Source organism: Amphiura filiformis, unplaced genomic scaffold, assembly GCF_039555335.1.
Source record: "Amphiura filiformis unplaced genomic scaffold, Afil_fr2py scaffold_24, whole genome shotgun sequence".
NCBI classification, from domain to species: Eukaryota; Metazoa; Echinodermata; class Ophiuroidea; order Amphilepidida; family Amphiuridae; genus Amphiura; species Amphiura filiformis.
Genome location: NW_027305488.1, coordinates 1,983,487 through 2,007,558, shown reverse-complemented (window position 1 = coordinate 2,007,558; position 24,072 = coordinate 1,983,487). Strand labels below are relative to the sequence as shown.

At 36.5% G+C, this 24,072-nt stretch overlaps 1 protein-coding gene across 1 annotated transcript; it reads right to left on the bottom strand.

The window, feature by feature from the left end:
* Window positions 1-2,704: 2,704 nt before the first annotated feature.
* On the bottom strand, window positions 2,705-23,392 carry LOC140143616 (uncharacterized). The gene is made up of 5 exons (XM_072165431.1): window positions 23,192-23,392; window positions 21,418-21,587; window positions 20,094-20,228; window positions 7,493-7,597; window positions 2,705-4,924 (listed from the first exon to the last, which is right to left on the bottom strand). The coding sequence occupies exons 1-3, from the start codon at window positions 23,319-23,321 to the stop codon at window positions 20,175-20,177; spliced, it is 354 nt and encodes a 117-aa protein (XP_072021532.1). The 5' UTR covers window positions 23,322-23,392; the 3' UTR covers window positions 2,705-4,924; window positions 7,493-7,597; window positions 20,094-20,174.
* Between the last annotated feature and the right edge of the window lie 680 nt (window positions 23,393-24,072).

Below are 24,072 nucleotides of genomic sequence, written 5' to 3'. Positions count from 1 at the left end.
GAAATTTCATTGTACAAAGAATACATTAAAATAAATTCTACATACATGTAGCTCCCGCATGAAAAGTATTTAATTATCTTTGTAATCACTCAAAAAGCATTTTGTGTGAATTTTGTGTGAATTTTGCATCCCAACTAGGTGCTATTTAATTTTTATGAGCCTTTTTATTTTACATGTAAAGTCTATGGGGGTGACGACGACGGCAAAATTGAAAAAAACCCTCACTTTGGGCCATTTTAGACATGCCCATAAAAAAAGAATAGCACTTACTTTGGATGTAAAATTCACACACAATGCTATCTGAGTGAGTACAAACATAATAAAATACATTTCATTAGGAGCTATTAGGGGGCTAAAGCAAAAACAAAAAATGTCCTATACCTTTTATGGTTATGGAACAAAGGTGCCTAGAGGACCTTTGACCCCACATCTGTTGGGGTCATCTGTGTGCGGGCCACTACCCCAGCATCATTGTGTGCAACTCCCTTGAAAATCCCTCAAAGTAACAAGGCTCTTGACTTGACTTGACCACCAAACCAATTGTATTGGAAATTTCACCGTCTTTGCCTTTGTTTCCTGCTTTTCACAGTCAAAATCAAGCTGAAGTAATTTATTAGAGGCAAATTTTCAATGAAAAAACATACTTTAGTAGGCAAAATCCTTAGGTAAGCTTATAAATATACATGGGAATGACAAACTTTGGTTAGCTGACCTCTGGTTTGTACTTACTACACTTGAAGAGCTTTGTTGCAAAACCCCTTACATCCACTTCTGACTTTTTGAGAAAAACAGCTTTTTTCAATTGTGCAAGTATGGCTTGTTTGATTTGATTAAATTTGGGTTCGGATAAAGTGTTGATGAATAGAAACTAAAAGAATAGATTTGGTACAATTTTCAAGCCTTCCTATCTATTTTATAATTTCTTTGATATTGCCCCTTTTGTGGATGTAAGGGCTTTTGCAACAAAATAAATTTACCCCTTTTTTAGAAACCACCTTTGCAATCAAATTTGTGACCATTTGTTTGCACTACTTTATGTAACTTGACTAATGCTTTCAAAATCAAAAAGAAAAATTGAAATTTCTCATTTACTTTTTTAATTATGAATTTTTAATTAAATCCGGGAAAATTACACTTTTGAGCATTTCAGAAGCTACAGCTTTCGTTAATTACAATGATTTTTTTTCAAACATAGTGACCCCAAAACAATTCCTTTTGGTTTTAATAGCTGCAGAACATTCAAGGCTATTATTATACATCAAACAATAATTTTTCTGAAATTTTATGTTCATTTTAAGTTCAGATTTCCAGAAATTCCCTAAGATTGAAGGGAAGGTGGTACAAACGTCAAACAACCACCAAAATGTATATTTTTACCCACACTATAATGTCATATCAATAACTCAATTTCCACCAAAAGTGGATGTAAGGGATTTTGAAACAGCTCTTCACTTGTGGATTAATGTTGTTTTCCCTACACCTGGATGCCCTGTAAATGTTCAATATCAGAGATTAATGTTATTTTTCCTACACCTGGATGCCCTGTAATGTTCAACAGCAGAGATTAATGTTATTTTTCCTACACCTGGATGCCCTGTAATGTTCAACAGCAGAGATTCATGTTATTTTTCCTACACCTGGATGCCCTGTAATGTTCAACAGCAGAGATTAATATTATTTTTCCTACACCTGGATGCCCTGTAATGTTCAACAGCAGAGATTAATGTTATTTTATAAATGCATCCACCCGCAAGAAAAATGAATGCGTCCAAAAGTGCCATGCATACTACGTGGAGTGCGCGCCCGTGCAATTATACAATATTTATGCACGGCTTGGAACAGAGGCTCTGATTGGTTCTCACTATCAAGGAGTGTATGAATTAATCTATAAACAACAGTGGTTCTATGACTGATATGATTTTGGTGATGTGCAATGACAAAATTCAATGCATTAATTTTTCCCACAATGCTTGACCCAAGTCCTGCATTGTTGTTCTGGTGAAAAATTAAATGGTTTGTGCATTGATTCTTGTAGTTTCCACTACAACAAAATCATATTCAGTCATTAAAGGGGCATTTTGTGATTCACAGTCACATCCCCACTTTTAGAAAGTTGACTTTTGTTTTCCTATACCTACAGGGGTGCCCAACAAGGTGCTACATCAGAGACTGATGTGGTTTCCAATGTAACATGATGCCAGGAATATATCTGAGCCGGGCACAATTTAGAGGGGTTTTACACGCATAGATCATGTAACATTTTGCCTGTGCATGCAAAATTGTGTGATATTCAGCCCATGATCAAGGGAAAATTGAATTGACCTCTTGTTTTGAGAGCAGCAGCTGATGACCACGAACCATGATTTGTAGGCCACTGACCTGCAGCTCTCTGACGATAGAGGGTATAACAGATTCTTAAATATTTTGATAACTTATCATTTACTGAATTCTTCTTTTTGTCTCTGTTAAGCTTTCATATTAGATATGGAAATATTTTTAAAACAAGAACATCCTTTCCAAATTTGAGATGGAGAAACTTGCTTCTTTGTCAAGTAAACCATGCATATGATTGAAATGGTCTGTAAATGTATGGCATAACAACTTCGACAAATAATGAGACTTAGGCTAGCTGAAAATAATATATTTTTTATGTTCAAATAATGTTTAATTAACAAACAAGAACATCTTAGAAATAAAAAACTATATTATTTAGGGATTCAATCTATGTTTCACCATTGTTCATCACCGTTTAAAAATGATGGATCATGCAGGATGCATCGTCTGCATGGTTTACTTGGCAAGCCGACAAGCTGCCCTCGCGAAGTAAACCACGCAGACTCGAGTTGTTAAACGGTGATGAACAACGGTGAAACATTTTGAGCAAATTGAGTTTTTGTATGCTTATGATTATGTTTCAGGTTATCTTTTATTCCCACCAAAAATTAATGGTAAATCTTACTCACCGACGTAGTTATTTAAATTTTGATTTGGATGAATCGCGTATAAGTGCGATAAATGAACTCGGCAGAGAGACAAATCGTATACTTAGCTGTACAAATCATGTTGATCTATAGTATTGTATAGCTGGAAACCCCTAATTTTCTATATTAAATGTCCTATACTAATATATTTGGTCTCTTCTATCCGGTAATACCAAAATAAGTACAAACATTCCCCACATGATACTGCTGTGGTTTAATAATGTGAGTGCTCGCCCGTGAAATTGGAAAATCATACGCAAAATATAGGCTAATATTGTTATTTTTGCTTTAAAATCCTTGAGTTTTTGCTAAATATTACAGGGATGACTATTTATAACTTATATAGCAATTTCAGTCTACATAGCCTTAGGACAACCAGTAATTTCTACACAAAAGCCCCAAATCAAGAATGTGTGCTATAGTTTACACGAAAGCATATTCGACCTCTCTCTGCGCAGTGGTAGAGACATTTTGGATACAGCATTAAGCCGAATAGCTGTTAAAACACGTTTTGAGGAATATATCGATTATATCAGAACATACAAGTATTGCCAATCATTTGTGTACATTCTATAATATACATTTCAAACAAGTGCTCACGAATGTTCTAAATTTTTATAGGGACCAATGGAATGGTACCAAGATTTTCAAACGCCGTTTACTCAGAACAGCAGTTTTGCGTATTCGGCACTCTGCCTAGACTTCTCTATAGTCCACTTGCCCATTGTGCATACTCTTAAAACTGTGCACAATTGATAGATTTTCACATCTGATCTTTTTAGCCACCATACTCCCTCTGTTTGTTGGCTTCCCAAGTGGACTACTGACTTTCGATTGCGGTTAACAAGTTTAACACGGTTGTCTATGGATGAGATTGTCAGATTTCTGGCCTACTAAAATTGGCCATGATGTAATGCATCTTTAAATGGATCTGGCTTGTGATTGGTCGCCCAGATCTCGTTATGGTTTAAATCCTCCGGGCACATGCCGTAACCTTTGATAACTACATTGTACACAACTATGCGGCTCTTTGTGTACTAGGAGCATGGCTACATTGTACACAACTATGCGGCTCTTTGTGTACTAGGAGCATGAGCGAGTCTTGTACGTACAGGCTTTTGTGTTTACGGTTAAATTGGTTTGATAAACAAGTATGATTGTCAGTGTGTGTTAGGGACGAAGTCCTGTTTAAAATGCAATGCTCATAGTCGACTTTTAACTCGGGCTTTCACGATTATTAAACTGGTAGATTCTAAAATTAGAACTGTTCAGTATTGAAGTGCCATTATAATATGTAGCATTCAATAAGCCTACGTATATACTTTACTGTTAATATAATTATATAAACTTTTTCATAACCATTTACAAGTATTTTGATGTAATAAAATAATATCAGTACAGTATAATATTGAGTTCAACTGAATGCGTTCATAATGATTATATAACATATTTTTATTTATCAAAATGGCATATGGCATAGTCTACACTCTGCCGTGTTCATAACAATATAATTCAAAGGATTATTTCATGAGGAATGTCAGTTAATCATTGCCACTCAGCCTTGCAAAAAGATCGGTGATTTCAGCAATACAACTACAGACCCAGCATAAAGTGGCAATGTTTAGCCGCTACCTCAAAAAAAATATGGAATTCAACTAGTGTGTATTCGCACACAGATTCCAGGCATGACAAATTTACGTGCTCTGCCTTAACACGTATTTGCGTTCGCGTTATCGCATTTGTCTTGCATCACCAATGGTAAGGTAAATCAGTTTTATGCTTAATTGCTATCTATTTTGATGAAAATGATCTGCCTTGGTATCATCAATTATCTAGTTTTAGTCCCCATCTTCTGTTTCTTCATCTAATGTCTTGTTCTCGATTCCTATTTCATATCTTTGTTGTCTGGTCTGACTGTGTACAGATGTACACATGTCATCACCCTGGAGAAAAATAAGAATGGTCACAACAATGTGTAAAGGCAATGAAGTGTATGCCGCACTATTTGTACAACTTGCAATTGACAATTATTGAACTGGAAGACTTGGCATTGAATTTACACAAAACTGAAATGAAATGACCCAATTTTACTGGCACATGCCCTTTAATTCAACCAATCCTGATTTTAAACTAGAATTATGCGGTTCTTAAGGTGACCCTACATAAAGGTGTGTAAATACAAATAATATAGCAAGGTTGAAGTTGATCGGTTATTGGGGTTATTCTGCATGCAGCACCGTTGTTTAATGGTTCTGAGGATGCCTGGACTGACAGCCAACCAGGTAGACACCCATGCAACCATCTGGATGATAACATAAGCCCTACATTTTTGTGGGGGCCAAAAACTACTCTCTTCCCAGTATATAATATGAATGATGATCATTCACCTGCTTATAGCCAATGTATTGACAATGAGCAACCAGCTTCAACGTATACACAAGATCGTCACAACAACAGTTTAGAACTAGAAGTATGTGGTTTGGACTTTGGCCCCCCACGAAGGTGTGTAAATAACAAAGGTTTGTAAATACAATTAATACACACTATAATATCATGCCAATAACTAAATTTCAGCCAGAAGTGGATGTAAGGGCTTTTGAAACAGAGCTCTTCAAATACTACATGTATTCAATAGGCCAATCAAATCAGGAAAATCAGGACTTAACCCACCACTAATTGCAACAGAAACCATTTAATCACCATTCATTACAGAAAAGTACATTAAAGAAAATATCAATATGTCTCTATTCTCTATAGATATAGGGTCCCCAACTTATAAGTTCCCCCCTAAATACTTTTTAAAATAAATCGAAAAATATTTGACGAAATGCAAACCTGTAAAAAGATATGGGTAGCTTTATTTGTTTTACACATGTGGACAAAATTTCAGCGTCACACGTCATTGCGTTCAGTCACATTGATTCATTATGTAAAAGAGACAGTGTTAAACAGTGTTAAAAGTTGCATCTGAGTCCATAGGACTCAATTCTCAAACAATACAGTAGGCCAGGGATATTCATGTGTTTGTAAAAGAAAACTTAATCTAGGTATTCTTCTTCTTCTTTTTTCAAAAGCAAAGCAGGTGTTTAATTCTTTTCTTTTTAATGATAAATGGCCGAGATGTTAAAAAAAAACCTTATCAATGAAAACACAACACTGCAAGAGCTAACCCGAGCAATCCAACATGTATGGAACAACATGGACCAGCAACGGATCCAGAATTTGATAAACAGCATGCGGCGACGTTGCAATGCACTTGTGAACAGTGCAGGAGGACACATCCCCTACCAAACATCTAGACTTTAAGTTTTATTTCCATTACAAACACGGACAGGCTTAACATACTGTATTGTTTGACAATTGACTCCTATGGTCTCAGGTGCAACTTTTAAAACTCCCTCTTTTTTTACATAATGAACCATTGTGACCAAACGCAATGATGTGTGACACTACAAATTGGCCCAGATTTGTAAAACAAATAAGGTTACTCATAACTTTTTACAATTTTACATTTCGTAAAATTATTTTCGACTTATCTCAAAAAGCATTAGGGGGAACTCATAAGTTGTGCACCCTATATCTGTGGACTAACTTAAAGGAACATCCTTTAAACAGGTGTCATTCAGTGGCCGATTCTTGATGAACCTTTATGAATCAGAGTCAGAAACTTCATCAGATGATACTGAGGAAGAATGTTCAGTCATTGAAGTGTTCACTTTGAATGACAAAATTCCCACAAGCGCCAAAAGCAGTAAAATTATTGCTATGAAAATGAACAGACTCCAACCGCAACAGCAGTGCTGTATTTACTGGCCTTGGGTGCATGCCTAGTACTTTTCAGTTACATATTGATCCTACAAAGTTTCCCCAGTCATAACCTAAATTGAAGGCAGAATCGATACATCTAGAACAGAGGGGTGTAATACAAAAGTTTATGAGCCATTTAAAATCCCTTGGGTCGATCCACATGCACAAAATAAATTAGACCAGGTCTAACTTTAGACCGATCTAACCATGGAGATTAGACTTAGGGAGAAGGAACTCTTGGGTATTTTAGATATCCTATTCTATACAATTTTAGATCCTGTGACGGGCAGCGTAATATTAGATGGATCCAGCTTAACTTTTGGACTTTGCTAGGAATAAAGAAGGAAAAGAAAAGAGTAAAAGGATTCCTCCCTAAGTCCACCCTCCATGGTCAGACAAGGTCTTACTTGCATTGTGCATATGCATGGACCTTGTATTTTACACAGGCAACTGAGGACTGACATTCACATATTGAAATTGTGGATGTTTACACACAAATCTGACAGGTAATTGTCACACCATGGACCTGACATTATATCTTGAATGGGGAACCTATAGGCTCAATTCTTTCCAATGGTGTGTATTGTCCTCTGGAATAGGTCTTGTAAACATGGACTTCCACAGTGTTTGTGTGCCCATGTTTTAAAAATCATACAAAGCAGATGTGATCGTGAAAACAAATGCATATAGCTACATGTATATACCTTGTTTAGTTTGGCAGTATTCTACAGTCCATCCCTGTGCACACTGACAAGCTCCATTGAAACATGTACCACCATTTTTACATGGTATTGTACACTCATCATCACCTGTACATTGCATGAAGAAATAAAAAGTATATAAGTCATAAAATTATGATAGTTAAGTTAAGTAAAGTGAAACAAAATGACAAATTCTTTTAACATTTGCAGTACTACCTATTATTACTGGAGTAGATCCTTCAAATCTTATTGAAAGGATAATTAATTAAACATATTATGTGCAGAATTTTGCCTATTTTCCTATTTGTAGTAGCTTTGCACAGACACCATCCTGACCTATGACCCAAATGGAAAAGGGGTCAACGACCTCTTCAAATATGACCAAATTTGAAAAATTTTAAATTCTTTACGTATATTGCAGTCTTTCTTTAACCCACTATTTTAGAAAGGCTTTCGCCACTTTCTCTGCATCTGTCAAATTGAAAATTGAACCCCCTCTTTGAATATGAACATATTTTAAAATTTTTAAATTCTTCACGCATATTGCAGTCTTTCTTCAAAGTCACTATTTTGGAAAGGCTCTCGCCGCTTTCTCTGCAACGACTAAGTATTCAATGAATGAGGAGACTCTAAGGTTTACATTGGTACCACTCCCAGGGTAGGGGATATCCTAGAACAAATGTTACAGCAGTTCAAAACTAGAAAACTGAAAATCTGCGTAAACTGTCAAATTGAAAATTGAACCCCCTATACACATAGCACAGTTAAGGATTAAGAAAATCTGCAAAAACTGCAGAAAACTGACAACTCGCAGACAAGGGATTGAAAAACTTCCCAAAGGTTATATAACTTAAATAGTATATCAAATGAAAGAGGAGACTAGTAGCTTTGCACAGACACCATCCTGACCTATGACCCAAATGGAAAAGGGGTCAACGACCTCTTCGAATATGACCAAATTTGACAAATTTAAAATTTGTTACACATATTGCAGTCTTTCTTTGAACCCACTCTTTAAGAAAGGCTCTCGCCACTTTCTCTGCATAGACCTGGTATTCAATGAAAGAGGAGACTCTAAGCTTTACATTGGTACCACTCCCAGGGAAGGGGGTATCCTAGAACAAATGTCACAGCAGTTCAAAGCTTGAAAATCTGCGTAATCTGTCAAATTCAAAATTGAACCCCTATACATTGCACAGTTAAGGATTAAGAAAATCTGCAAAAACGCAGAAAACTGACAACTCGCAGACAAGGGATTCAAAAACTTCCCAAAGGTTATATAACTTAAATAGTATATCAAATGAATGAGGAGACTCTAAGGTTTACATTGGTACCACTCCCAGGGTAGGGGATATCCTAGAACAAATGTTACAGCAGTTCAAAACTAGAAAACTGAAAATCTGCGTAAACTGTCAAATTGAAAATTGAACCACCTATACACATAGCACAGTTAAGGATTAAGAAAATCTGCAAAAACTGCAGAAAACTGACAACTCGCAGACAAGGGATTGAAAAACTTCCCAAAGGTTATATAACTTAAATAGTATATCAAATGAAAGAGGAGACTAGTAGCTTTGCACAGACACCATCCTGACCTATGACCCAAATGGAAAAGGGGTCAACGACCTCTTCGAATATGACCAAATTTGACAAATTTAAAATTTGTTACACATATTGCAGTCTTTCTTTGAACCCACTCTTTAAGAAAGGCTCTCGCCACTTTCTCTGCATAGACCTGGTATTCAATGAAAGAGGAGACTCTAAGCTTTACATTGGTACCCCTCCCAGGGAAGGGGGTATCCTAGAACAAATGTCACAGCAGTTCAAAGCTTGAAAATCTGCGTAATCTGTCAAATTCAAAATTGAACCCCCTATACATTGCACAGTTAAGGATTAAGAAAATCTGCAAAAAACGCAGAAAACTGACAACTCGCAGACAAGGGATTCAAAAAACTTCCCAAAGGTTATATAACTTAAATAGTATATCAAATGAATGAGGAGACTCTAAGGTTTACATTGGTACCACTCCCAGGGTAGGGGATATCCTAGAACAAATGTTACAGCAGTTCAAAACTAGAAAACTGAAAATCTGCGTAAACTGTCAAATTGAAAATTGAACCCCTATACACATAGCACAGTTAAGGATTAAGAAAATCTGCAAAAACTGCAGAAAACTGACAACTCGCAGACAAGGGATTCAAAAACTTCCCAAAGGTTATATAACTTAAATAGTATATCAAATGAAAGAGGAGACTAGTAGCTTTGCACAGACACCATCCTGACCTATGACCCAAATGGAAAAGGGGTCAACGACCTCTTCGAATATGACCAAATTTGACAAATTTAAAATTTGTTACATATTGCAGTCTTTCTTTGAACCCACTCTTTAAGAAAGGCTCTCGCCACTTTCTCTGCATAGACCTGGTATTCAATGAAAGAGGAGACTCTAAGCTTTACATTGGTACCACTCCCAGGGAAGGGGGTATCCTAGAACAAATGTCACAGCAGTTCAAAGCTTGAAAATCTGCGTAATCTGTCAAATTCAAAATTGAACCCCTATACATTGCACAGTTAAGGATTAAGAAAATCTGCAAAAACGCAGAAAACTGACAACTCGCAGACAAGGGATAGAAAAACTTCCCAAAGGTTATATAACTTAAATAGTATATCAAATGAATGAGGAGACTCTAAGGTTTACATTGGTACCACTCCCAGGGTAGGGGATATCCTAGAACAAATGTTACAGCAGTTCAAAACTAGAAAACTGAAAATCTGCGTAAACTGTCAAATTGAAAATTGAACCCCCTATACACATAGCACAGTTAAGGATTAAGAAAATCTGCAAAAACTGCAGAAAACTGGCAACTCGCAGACAAGGGATTGAAAAACTTCCCAAAGGTTATATAACTTAAATAGTATATCAAATGAAAGAGGAGACTAGTAGCTTTGCACAGACACCATCCTGACCTATGACCCAAATGGAAAAGGGGTCAACCACCTCTTCGAATATGACCAAATTTGACAAATTTAAAATTTGTTACGCATATTGCAGTCTTTCTTTGAACCCACTCTTTAAGAAAGGCTCTCGCCACTTTCTCTGCATAGACCTGGTATTCAATGAAAGAGGAGACTCTAAGCTTTACATTGGTACCACTCCCAGGGAAGGGGGTATCCTAGAACAAATGTCACAGCAGTTCAAAGCTTGAAAATCTGCGTAATCTGTCAAATTCAAAATTGAACCCCTATACATTGCACAGTTAAGGATTAAGAAAATCTGCAAAAACGCAGAAAACTGACAACTCGCAGACAAGGGATTCAAAAACTTCCCAAAGGTTATATAACTTAAATAGTATATCAAATGAATGAGGAGACTCTAAGGTTTACATTGGTACCACTCCCAGGGTAGGGGATATCCTAGAACAAATGTTACAGCAGTTCAAAACTAGAAAACTGAAAATCTGCGTAAACTGTCAAATTGAAAATTGAACCCCCTATACACATAGCACAGTTTTGATTAAGAAAATCTGCAAAAACTGCAGAAAACTGACAACTCGCAGCCAAGGGATTGAAAAACTTCCCAAAGGTTATATAACTTAAATAGTATATCAAATGAAAGAGGAGACTAGTAGCTTTGCACAGACACCATCCTGACCTATGACCCAAATGGAAAAGGGGTCAACCACCTCTTCGAATATGACCAAATTTGACAAATTAAAAATTTGTTACGCATATTGCAGTCTTTCTTTGAACCCACTATTTTAGAAAGGCTCTCACCACTTTCTCTGCAAAGACTAAGTATTCAATGAATGAGGAGACCCTAAGGTTTACATTCCCTTACCTAAAAAACTAGCATTCTCTAAGCACTCACTAGGCATTCCATTGAATGGTAAAGAACCGCTAATGAATGCCTAAATGGTGAATGCCTCCAATACTATAACATTGAGCTAATAGGCGGTTGTTAGCACTCAACCGCCTGTTTCTAAGCCCTCAACCGCTTATAGTGGTTCATAAGCGGTTCATAAGCCCTCCTCAGAGGCGAAATATGTAAATGAGCTAAGCACTCGAACCACTAGGGAGGCATTCGAACCACTAAGGAGGCATTCAAACCACCTAGGAAGTATTCGAACCGCTTGGGAAGCATTCCAACCGCTTGGGAAGCATTCCAACCGCCTAGGAAGCATTCGAACCGCTAGGAAGCATACCAACCGCTTCAGAAGCATTCCAACCGCCTACAGGTTAGCACTCGAACCACTTATTAAGCCCTCAACCGCTATAAGTGGTTCGTAAGCTGTTCATAAGCCCTCCTCAGAGGCGAAATATGTAAATGAGCTAGGCCCTCGAACCACTTAGTGGCATTCCAACCACCTATGAAGCACTCCAACCGCCAAAGAAATTTCCAATTGCCTAGGAAGCATTCCAACCGCCTATAGGCATTCCAACCGCCTATATGCATTCCAACCGCTTATAGGTATTCCAACCACCTGTATAATAGCACTTGAACCACGATATAAATAATAATATAGCTATAGCAATTCTACAAAAGTGAGGAATAGGAATGCACTGCAGAAAATCGCAAATGGTAAGCCCATAATATACTCCCATTTTTTATCCATTGTGACAGAGGCAGAGGCATTTTAATTGCAAATTCAGCTTAAAATTCAGTATTCACATCAATTGAGTGAACGCAAAGATGTAACAGTATACTTTTCCATATGATTTCCCGTATTTTTTTTTTTTCAAAAATAGCACTTGAACTTGAATCTTATAGGGTTGCTGTAGGAATTCTATGAAAGTAAGGATTAAGAATATGCACAAATTGAACTTGAATATATCAGCAAGTATATAGCCATGTCCCGGAGCCATGGGCATCAGCAAGATCCACTAAATTGCATCAAATTCATAACTGATAAATTGAGTAACATATCCTAGTCTGCCCAGGTTAGGATTTCGACGTTGTATCAATACTGAAACAACATCGAAGTTTCAACCTAACCTGATTTCAACCCTTCAACCTAAAGGTTAGTTGATATCATGTTGAAATTTCAACGTTGATACAAGGTTGAAATTTCAACCTGATTTCAACCAACATTCAATGCAGACCCCGGATGCAGAGGTTGAAATCAGGTTGAAGTTCATTTGCAAATACAGCCTGATTTCTGGGATCAGTGTACGTACACAAAATAATTATAGCTACATAATGATGTACCGGTAATTTGTCACTGTTGTTTGGTTTCATTGTTTGAGGTTTCATGCTCTTTGCTTGAGCTCTTCTTGCACCATATGAGTGCTTTTTAGTGGATTTTTGTGCGTGGTATAAATGTACACTATTATTATTAATAATAATAATGCCCCAATATACATACTAACTAGCCTCTCCTTCCATATTTCAAGAAACTGCCTACATTACATCTAGTCATATTTAAGCTTACCTTTTATACATACACCATCCATATTGTGGCATATTATTGCACACAAAGATAACTACATGGATCACATGTATACATGTATGATGTTGTCCACATAATATGCATTGTCATGTAACATCCCAAATGTAAAAAGTGGAAAAATAAGGTCTATAATAAAGCTGGAAACATGAAAGGATAAAGATTCCATCATCTCTGCATTCACACCAGTTCAAAAATGGCAGTTAGAAATATATTCCCATCATGCACCTGTTTGACCCTTGGGTCAACCACTAAGGAATGCTAGTCAAGGCTATAGCAGAATGCCTAATTGAACAGAACGCCTATTACTTAGAAATTTTTAAACCGAATGCCTAATACTTAAGAAATTTTTCAGTGGAATGCCTATTACTTTAAAAAAATTTAACCGAATGCCTAATACTTAGAAATTTTTAAACCGAATGCCTAATACTTAAGAAATTTTTCAGTGGAATGCCTATTACTTTAAAAAAATTTAACCGAATGCCTAATACTTAGAAATTTTTTCAGTGGAATGCCTATGACTTATCCGAATGCCACCGAAAGTGCCTATAGCAAACCGCCTAATCCTAGAACCACTTGGAATGCCTAAGTTATGAATGCTTAGGAATGCCTAAGTTAATAGTATTGAGCTTTATTGAGGGCTTAATGAGTAAATAGGCATTCGGTAGCATTCTTGTAAGGCATTCGGAATGCCTGTGAACCAGCTCTATAGGCATTCATTAGCTACTGAGTGCTAGTGACCACCTAGTACCTCTATCCTTAGCACTCGAGGGCTTGGCGAATAGCTACAGAATGCCAAATAGGCATTCATGTTTGGTAAGGGTTGGTACCACTCCCAGGGTAGGGGATACCCTAGAACAAATGTTACAGCAGTTCAAAGCTAGACAACTGAAAATCTGCGTAATCTGTCAAATTGAAAATTGAACCCTCTATACATTGCACAGTTAAGGATTAAGAAAATCTGCAAAAACCGCAGAAAACTGACAACTCGCAGACAAGGGATTGAAAAACTTCCCAAAGGTTATATAACTTAAATAGTATATCAAATGAAAGAGGAGACTAGTAGCTTTGCACAGACACCATCCTGACCTATGACCCAAATGGAAAAGGGGTCAACGACCTCTTCGAATATGACCAAATTGGACAAATTTAAAATTTGTTACGCATATTGCAGTCTTTCTTTGAACCCACTCTTTAAGAAAGGCTCTCGCCACTTACTCTGCATAGACCTGGTATTCAATGAAAGAGGAGACTCTAAGCTTTACATTGGTACCACTCCCAGGGAAGGGGGTATCCTAGAACAAATGTTACAGCAGTTCAAAGCTAGAAAACTGAAAATCTCGTAATCTGTCAAATTGAAAATTGAACCCCTATACATTGCACAGTTAAGGATTATGAAAATCTGCAAAAACTGCAGAAAACTGACAACTCGCAGTCAAGGGATTGAAAAACTTCCCAAAGGTTATATAACTTAAATAGTGTATCAAATGAAAGAGGAGACTAGTAGCTTTGCACAGACACCATCCTGACCTATGACCCAAATGGAAAAGGGGTCAACGACCTCTTCAAATATGACCAAATTTTACAAATTTAAAATTCGTTACGCATATTGCAGTCTTTCTTTAAACCCACTATTTTAGAAAGGCTCTCACCACTTTCTCTGCATAGACCCGGTATTCAATAAAAGAGGAGACACTAAGCTTTACATTGGTACCACTCCCAGGGAAGGGGGTATCCTAGAACAAATGTTACAGCAATTCAAAGCTAGAAAACTGCAAATCTGCGTAATCTGTCAAATTGAAAATGAACCCCCTATACATTGCACAGTTAAGGATTATGAAAATCTGCAAAAACTGCAGAAAACTGACAACTCGCAGACAAGGGATTGAAAAACTTCCCAAAGGGTATATAACTTAAATAGTATATCAAATGAAAGAGGAGACTAGTAGCTTTGCACAGACACCATCCTGACCTATGACCCAAATGGAAAAGGGGTCAACGACCTCTTCGAATATGACCAAATTTGACAAATTTAAAATTTGTTACACATATTGCAGTCTTTCTTTGAACCCACTCTTTAAGAAAGGCTCTCGCCACTTTCTCTGCATAGACCTGGTATTCAATGAAAGAGGAGACTCTAAGCTTTACATTGGTACCACTCCCAGGGAAGGGGGTATCCTAGAACAAATGTCACAGCAGTTCAAAGCTTGAAAATCTGCGTAATCTGTCAAATTCAAAATTGAACCCCCTATACATTGCACAGTTAAGGATTAAGAAAATTTCATATCCTAGAACAAATGTCACAGCAGTTCAAAGCTTGAAAATCTGCGTAATCTGTCAAATTCAAAATTGAACCCCCTATACATTGCACAGTTAAGGATTAAGAAAATCTGCAAAAAACGCAGAAAACTGACAACTCGCAGACAAGGGATTCAAAAACTTCCCAAAGGTTATATAACTTAAATAGTATATCAAATGAATGAGGAGACTCTAAGGTTTACATTGGTACCACTCCCAGGGTAGGGGATATCCTAGAACAAATGTTACAGCAGTTCAAAACTAGAAAACTGAAAATCTGCGTAAACTGTCAAATTGAAAATTGAACCCCCTATACACACATAGCACAGTTAAGGATTAAGAAAATCTGCAAAAACTGCAGAAAACTGACAACTCGCAGACAAGGGATTGAAAAACTTCCCAAAGGTTATATAACTTAAATAGTATATCAAATGAAAGAGGAGACTAGTAGCTTTGCACAGACACCATCCTGACCTATGACCCAAATGGAAAAGGGGTCAACCACCTCTTCGAATATGACCAAATTTGACAAATTTAAAATTTGTTACGCATATTGCAGTCTTTCTTTGAACCCACTCTTTAAGAAAGGCTCTCGCCATTTTCTCTGCATAGACCTGGTATTCAATGAAAGAGGAGACTCTAAGCTTTACATTGGTACCACTCCCAGGGAAGGGGGTATCCTAGAACAAATGTCACAGCAGTTCAAAGCTTGAAAATCTGCGTAATCTGTCAAATTCAAAATTGAACCCCCTATACATTGCACAGTTACGGATTAAGAAAATCTGCAAAAAACGCAGAAAACTGACAACTCGCAGACAAGGGATTCAAAAACTTCCCAAAGGTTATATAACTTAAATAGTATATCAAATGAATGAGGAGACTCTAAGGTTTACATTGGTACCACTCCCAGGGTAGGGGATATCCTAGAACAAATGTTACAGCAGTTCAAAACTAGAAAACTGAAAATCTGCGTAAACTGTCAAATTGAAAATTGAACCCCCTATACACATAGCACAGTTAAGGATTAAGAAAATCTGCAAAAACTGCAGAAAACTGACAACTCGCAGACAAGGGATTGAAAAACTTCCCAAAGGTTATATAACTTAAATAGTATATCAAATGAAAGAGGAGACTAGTAGCTTTGCACAGACACCATCCTGACCTATGACCCAAATGGAAAAGGGGTCAACCACCTCTTCGAATATGACCAAATTTGACAAATTAAAAATTTGTTACGTATATTGCAGTCTTTCTTTGAACCCACTATTTTAGAAAGGCTCTCACCACTTTCTCTGCAAAGACTAAGTATTCAATGAATGAGGAGACCCTAAGGTTTACATTGGTACCACTCCCAGGGTAGGGGATACCCTAGAACAAATGTTACAGCAGTTCAAAGCTAGACAACTGAAAATCTGCGTAATCTGTCAAATTGAAAAATGAACCCTCTATACATTGCACAGTTAAGGATTAAGAAAATCTGCAAAAACCGCAGAAAACTGACAACTCGCAGACAAGGGATTGAAAAACTTCCCAAAGGTTATATAACTTAAATAGTATATCAAATGAAAGAGGAGACTAGTAGCTTTGCACAGACACCATCCTGACCTATGACCCAAATGGAAAAGGGGTCAACGACCTCTTCGAATATGACCAAATTGGACAAATTTAAAATTTGTTACGCATATTGCAGTCTTTCTTTGAACCCACTCTTTAAGAAAGGCTCTCGCCACTTACTCTGCATAGACCTGGTATTCAATGAAAGAGGAGACTCTAAGCTTTACATTGGTACCACTCCCAGGGAAGGGGGTATCCTAGAACAAATGTTACAGCAGTTCAAAGCTAGAAAACTGAAAATCTGCGTAATCTGTCAAATTGAAAATTGAACCCCTATACATTGCACAGTTAAGGATTATGAAAATCTGCAAAAACTGCAGAAAACTGACAACTCGCAGACAAGGGATTGAAAAACTTCCCAAAGGTTATATAACTTAAATAGTGTATCAAATGAAAGAGGAGACTAGTAGCTTTGCACAGACACCATCCTGACCTATGACCCAAATGGAAAAGGGGTCAACGACCTCTTCAAATATGACCAAATTTTACAAATTTAAAATTCGTTACGCATATTGCAGTCTTTCTTTAAACCCACTATTTTAGAAAGGCTCTCACCACTTTCTCTGCATAGACCCGGTATTCAATAAAAGAGGAGACACTAAGCTTTACATTGGTACCACTCCCAGGAAGGGGTATCCTAGAACAAATGTTACAGCAATTCAAAGCTAGAAAACTGCAAATCTGCGTAATCTGTCAAATTGAAAATGAACCCCCTATACATTGCACAGTTAAGGATTATGAAAATCTGCAAAAACTGCAGAAAACTGACAACTCGCAGACAAGGGATTGAAAAACTTCCCAAAGGGTATATAACTTAAATAGTGTATCAAATGAAAGAGGAGACTAGTAGCTTTCCACAGACACCATCCTGACCTATGACCCAAATGGAAAATGAGTCAACGACCTCTTCGAATATGACCAAATTTGACAAATTTAAATCCAAAATTTTTATCCATTTAAAAGCTGCCATTCGTTAAAATAAAAAAATTAAACAGCTATTATCAAAACACTTCATTTCTGGAATCAAGGAGGGATAGCGCATAAGATGTATAACTTTAGCTTAACATGCTTTAAACGTCTATGTGTTGAGCACCATCATGACCATGTTCATTTTCATTATATTAAATATTATGGGTTTTTATACATGTACACAGCAGCTATCATAATAATGTTATTTAGTTTGGGATTAAAATATATCATTGTGTTTACATTCACAAAACATCTGTCAATACTGTCAAATTTTGATCTGCTTTTTTTTTTATTTGATTTGATTTGTTCAGGTTTTGACAACCCTGGATAACCAGTGAATATATCGCAGAGTGTCTTGATAGGGATGGTCATAAAATTTTGAAGTTCAATATTTTTAGCTGAAAGAGAATTAAATTACCTAAACAATAAGGGGTCAATCATGTTTCTAGTGCATATACTTTTGAAGTTACAGACAAAAATAGTGTCATCAAATTGCCCAAAATTGTGTGTGTGAAATTGTGACAGCAGGCACATGTACAATGCACACTACTGTATGTGACCCCAGATGACCTCCTATTCATTACTGTAAGAAAGCTGTTTTGGATGGTCTTGATTTACACACAAATTGCTTTTGAGCTAAATCGAGCGTCGACTTGGTGGAACATTGCACAATGTGATAGTTTATGAAGCCAGTATCATGCCAGTACCAACATAAGTCAACATCACTTAGATTTTGGTTGTCAAAATTAATTTTTAGCGATTTTCTCCATTGAGCCCCACAGTAAAGCCATTTTTGGACCGTACATGCTCATTCCACTTCCCTATGGACGAATGTGATGTGAGCTAGCCTAGTCTTGAGTTGGGACCCTAAAAAATGGGAGGTGTGACACTTTGACTGAAAATTTCAACTTTTCTCTTTAATTAAACTACCGTATTTCCTGAAAAAACGCCCGGGCGGGCGTTGCATTCAAGCGAGGCGTTTATTAAAGGTCATTTTTAGCACGACCATTCCCGTTAAAATCATTAGATAAGCTTAAAAGTCATGCTAAAATGACGAACTATGAACTAGAAACACCGACTTTTGATTCACTTGCGGGTTTTCAATGCAGATTTTCGCCAATTATTGCTGCTATTATCGACCATGTGAGCAACCTTGTAAGCTTACTACACAAGATAGCATGGAAATATCGGCAGTTTTGAAACATCTTGGTTGAAAAAAGTGGTAAGGGCGTTTATTTGAGGGGGAGGGTCGACTATTCGAGGAAATACGGTATGAAGACAGCATCATAATCCTTCAAGTTTACATTCATTTGAAAGCTAATTTATTCTGCTTGAACATCATAAAAGAAATACAACATTGCTAATTAATAATATTTTATAAATTTTACTTTAATTATACAGATTAATGACACTAGAGTAAAAACATGATGCGACACATGCTCTAACATTCAGAAATTGTGTTGGGAGGTTTGAACCGCTGCGATAGAGGTCAAATATCCACCCCCTCATTAATGCTGTATTAAGCAAGTAATTAATAAAGAATTAAACAAATTGTAGGTTTGTAATAACTAAATTATTAGATTAAACTTGAACCTGACTAATCGCCCCTTTTTGTGCATTTTTACTATTTGTATTAAAATTTAAATCAAGTCAAGTGTCCAAAGAAAATCAGACAAAACTGTCCCAACTTTGACTTGCAATGATTTTGACCACTGTTTATGGAAGTACATTAAATTAGATTAGTTTTAAGAATAATTGTTACAAGAAAAATGATTGACTTTCATATAATATATCATGATCTTAATAACTGCCCATAAAAATAACTTACTTAATCCCATGAGCAGTACCTGCAGATTGGCCAAAATGAAGTTTTCATTATTAATTTGACCTATCAGCAACATTGTTAATATAATTTCACCACACACAAAATTTGGGGTGAATTATTTGCAAAGCTCCATTCTGATTGGTGATTAAAGTGAAGATATCATGTAATTGACCAATCAGAGGCAGTGTTAGATCGGCAGGTAGTGCTCAGGGGGTTAAGTGCCTGGGTCAATAATGGGATAAATACGATATGTATTTAGATGAGTTGATATTTTGTTCAGGACCTGTGCTTTTAAAACTCACGCCACAGCACAATAAGGCTATTGAACAGTGTAGTGGTTGTATGCAGTTTTCTCAAGCTGATCGTTATACCAGTCCCTAGCCTTTGTTGATAAACATTAAGGTCAACTCATCAGATACATTTGCAAAAAATTGTTCATCTTTTTATAACTTACTTGTCACCAAACACATTGCATCTATCAGATGACCCCTAAGTGTCTGCACTTCTGTCTCCTGGATTCACAGCATGGATTTGTTCAATCGCAGTGATTGTTCTTTGTCCCTTTAAGGACTTGGAGGTTATGCTTATCCTGTGTAAATAAAAGCAATAATTGTGAAATTTTAGATTCGCTATTTTGATGGACTGATTAAAAAGCAGGGTAGGCCTGTTATACACTAAGGGGATATGCATGATGTAGTTTACACATACCTTGACATTGTCAAGTGATTGTCACACTACGTCCATATTCATTCTGGCAATTGTTTCAAATGTCAATTTAAATGAGATTGTTTAGTTCAGTTATTATGACTATTGGGTAATTTGCCTGAAAACCTATATTTTGTAAAACATAGCCCATTAATCATTTCGCTCTTTGATACATATGATTTAGACTGAGTTCCACACATTTTTAGCAATAAAGACATAACTGCACCCTTTATAAAGATTTAATTGACACCACCTTTCTAAACCATGGGCTCCTCATTGTTTTCTGAGAGGGCAAAAACAGGGGGAAAAGTGGCCCAAATTGCCTGTTGACAATGTTGTCGTGGTCAGCAAGTAGGGACCAAGATGTTTAGGGGAAGGGGAGGATGTCACTATACCACATGAATTGCATACCACTGGGTTTAATTATTTATTAAATTAATTTAATGCTGTGAATTTATACTTACAAAATGCTTATAAATGTCTTTTTTCTTGACTCTGATTTACTGGTATCATTTGTAGATAACAACAAAAATCAAGTCGACACAATATGTAATCCGAATTTCAAAATACTTACAGTAACACAAAATGCTATCAACTGAAGATAGCATTGTAACACAGAATGCTACCTACTGAAGCTTGCATTGCCACACATGAAGTTATCTACTGAAGATAGCATTGTAACACATACTATCTACCGAAGATATTCTTACGGTATCTCACCACAGGACCTGTCAGTTTACTGATACGCTGATATCAAAGTGATGTACCTGTTCCCATTATTATTGCTATCAGAGTTAGACATCTGGGGGTAGGGTGCATCTATAATAGCCCCCATAGTTTGCATTATTTTTGTCCATAATCTTATCATATTCTACTTGTCCTAAAACTAATCCCTACCAAATTTTATTTGATTCCGAGTTTGTCTTATGTGGCCACCTCAGGCTTGAAGTCCGAAAATGAGCTTTGCATTCTAAAATAGGGTACATTGGGAGTAGGACCGCCCCCTCTCAATTCCGTCCGGCCACCAACGGGTGTACACTTGGCTAAAATCACTTCAGTGTTAAGAGACTTACCACACCAGGGTCCAATATCCGGGGATATTTGTCAACTATTTCAGAAGGGCCTGGCCCATCACCCTTGATCCACTGCTGACTTCTGTATGCTGTACGCCTCATCTTCTCAAGAACCACATTTGCTGTTCCATTGTTGTGTTTCAGCCATTTAATGGTATCTTTGTCATCTTCTGAAAATATGATGTTTAAAAATTTCAGGAAATTTAAGTATAGTTTCCATACACCAAAGCAATAAAAGGATCATTTACTACATTAAAGGAGTATTTCGTGATCCTAGCATCCTCTTTTTATGACATTTTTCAGTAGATATCCACGAAAAAGCTTATTTCCAAAATTTCAGTTGATTCCGATTTTTGCGTTTTGCGAGTTATGCATGATTATGTGTATTACACTGCTCCATAGACAATGTGTTGTAATTTCGTTCTGGTGCACCAGAACGAAATTCAAATTTAGCGATATTTTTGCTAAACGAATTAATCTGCAAGAAATATTTGGTACATAAACATTATGTAGCCAGAGGTATCCAGTGGTGTAAAAATCTCAACTTTTTTGGGAAAAGTGGGGGATGAGGCTGTGGATCACGAAATGCCCCTTTAATGTATTCTGAGAATGCAGATAGGTGGCCATCTTTGAAGTTTACAATTATCCTTTTCAAATATATCAGACATGCATTTTACTTAATTCCAGTTAAAACAGGAATAAAAATTTCTGCAAAATGTCACATAAATATGGAAGTAGCACCTCCATGGAAGACCTCAAGTTATGCAGGAATGTCAACCCTGTAGTTCTGTCGAGCCCCAATCACTCACCCAAGTAAACAAAATAATAGAAATTAAAAGGGCATTTCGTGATCCAGCCTCATCCCCCCACTTTTCTCAAAAAAAGTTTTTATACCTCTGGCTACATAATGTTTATGTACAAAATATTTCTTGCAAATTAATTCGTTTGGCAAAAATATCGCCAAATTTGAATTTCGTTCTGGTATACCAGAACGAAATTATAACAGTGGCCTATGGAGCAGTGTATCGGAATCAACTGAAATTTTGGGAATAAGCTTTTTTCGTGGATATCTACTGAAAAATGTCATAAAAAGAGGATGTTAGGATCACGAAATGATCATGATAATGCATATTTCATGTACCGATTAAAAAACTATGGTAACGGTTGTTTTCCACATGTCACTATAATCATGTACATTTCAAGTAGAAGTAGAGGTGAGTACGATATAGGTCAAACATCAACAAGCAACAGCAAATTGTATAGTGGTTGCAATGGTTAGAGTGCATGCAATCAGTCATATTTATGAGGGGCATGGTGTAAACCCCCGAGTGTCCCAATGTAATCCCATGTCAGATGGAATTCCTTAAAATTCCAGCCTCGTTGGCCTTATAATAGACCCTTTTCAAGCTGTCCCATCCTGCACTGGGGACATTATATTTGTGTTAAAATGCCCACATGAAAAGTTTAAGTTTATGAACTTTAATGCAAGGACATGGCTGATGCATCAAAGTGGGAAGAGTGCTTGATGGGACAAATGGAAAAAGGTTTATTGGAATATCCTGGTGTATGGGAAAAAAAATTAATAAAAATCAATCAATCAATCAATCAATCAATCAATCAATCAATCAATGAATCAATCAATCAATCAATCAATCAATCAAACAATCAATCAATCAATCAATAAATAAATAAATAAATAAATAAATAAATAAATAAATAAATAAACAAACAAACAAACAAACAAATAAATAAATATTTTAATGGATAAGATTACCTAAAACTATTTCCTCGTGCTGTTTCTGCTGCAAAGCATCTCGCTTCTTTTGTGTTGTCTTCTCACCAGATTCACTCTTTTTTGCCACTTCTTGAACTAGATGTACCTCCTCCAGATTTCCAGCGAACATATCGTAACCGGAGTTCAAAGTACCCACTTGCTGGCTTCCCTTGATGTCCTTGAATGTACCAGGCCTCCTGTAAATAAATAAATAAAATATTCAACGACAGTGATATTTTATACCATATTAATATATCGTCACACTGCTACGATAATTGCCTAAGTCATTTTTCAAAGTGTCTGGTTTTGTATTGTAGAACTGAAGATATCATTGTTACACTGAACACTATCTACTGAAGAATGCTATCTACTGAAGATAGCATTGTAACAATAAACAGAAAATGCTATCTACTGAAAATATCAGCACAGAAGGCCATGCGTTTTGAGTTGGGCCGGTAATGCGTTACAAGTTTTCGCGAGATGAAAATTGCATGTTTTTTCGTTTATGCATATCTTTCACATATTATACCCAACATATATAAAGGTATACATTTTCTTGCTGCAAATGAACCAAGGGATCCAAAAATGCACTTTAAAATGGCACAGGGTGTAACACTAAGGAGTTATAAAACTGAAAATACCAAATATTTTAGGGAAAAAATGTAAAATTTGACAAATTAAAAAACAAAGTTAGCTTCACCCCACATATTTAAAAGTTTTATATTTGAATTCCTCTCAGTCAGAGCTTTAAATACATATATAACATCATAGGGTTCAATAAAATTAAAATGATTTTGCACCAGCCTCTTTCAAAGGATATTTTCCCATTGACTTCAATGTGTAACCCGAACGGAAAATAAAATATGCAAAATTGCTTCTCA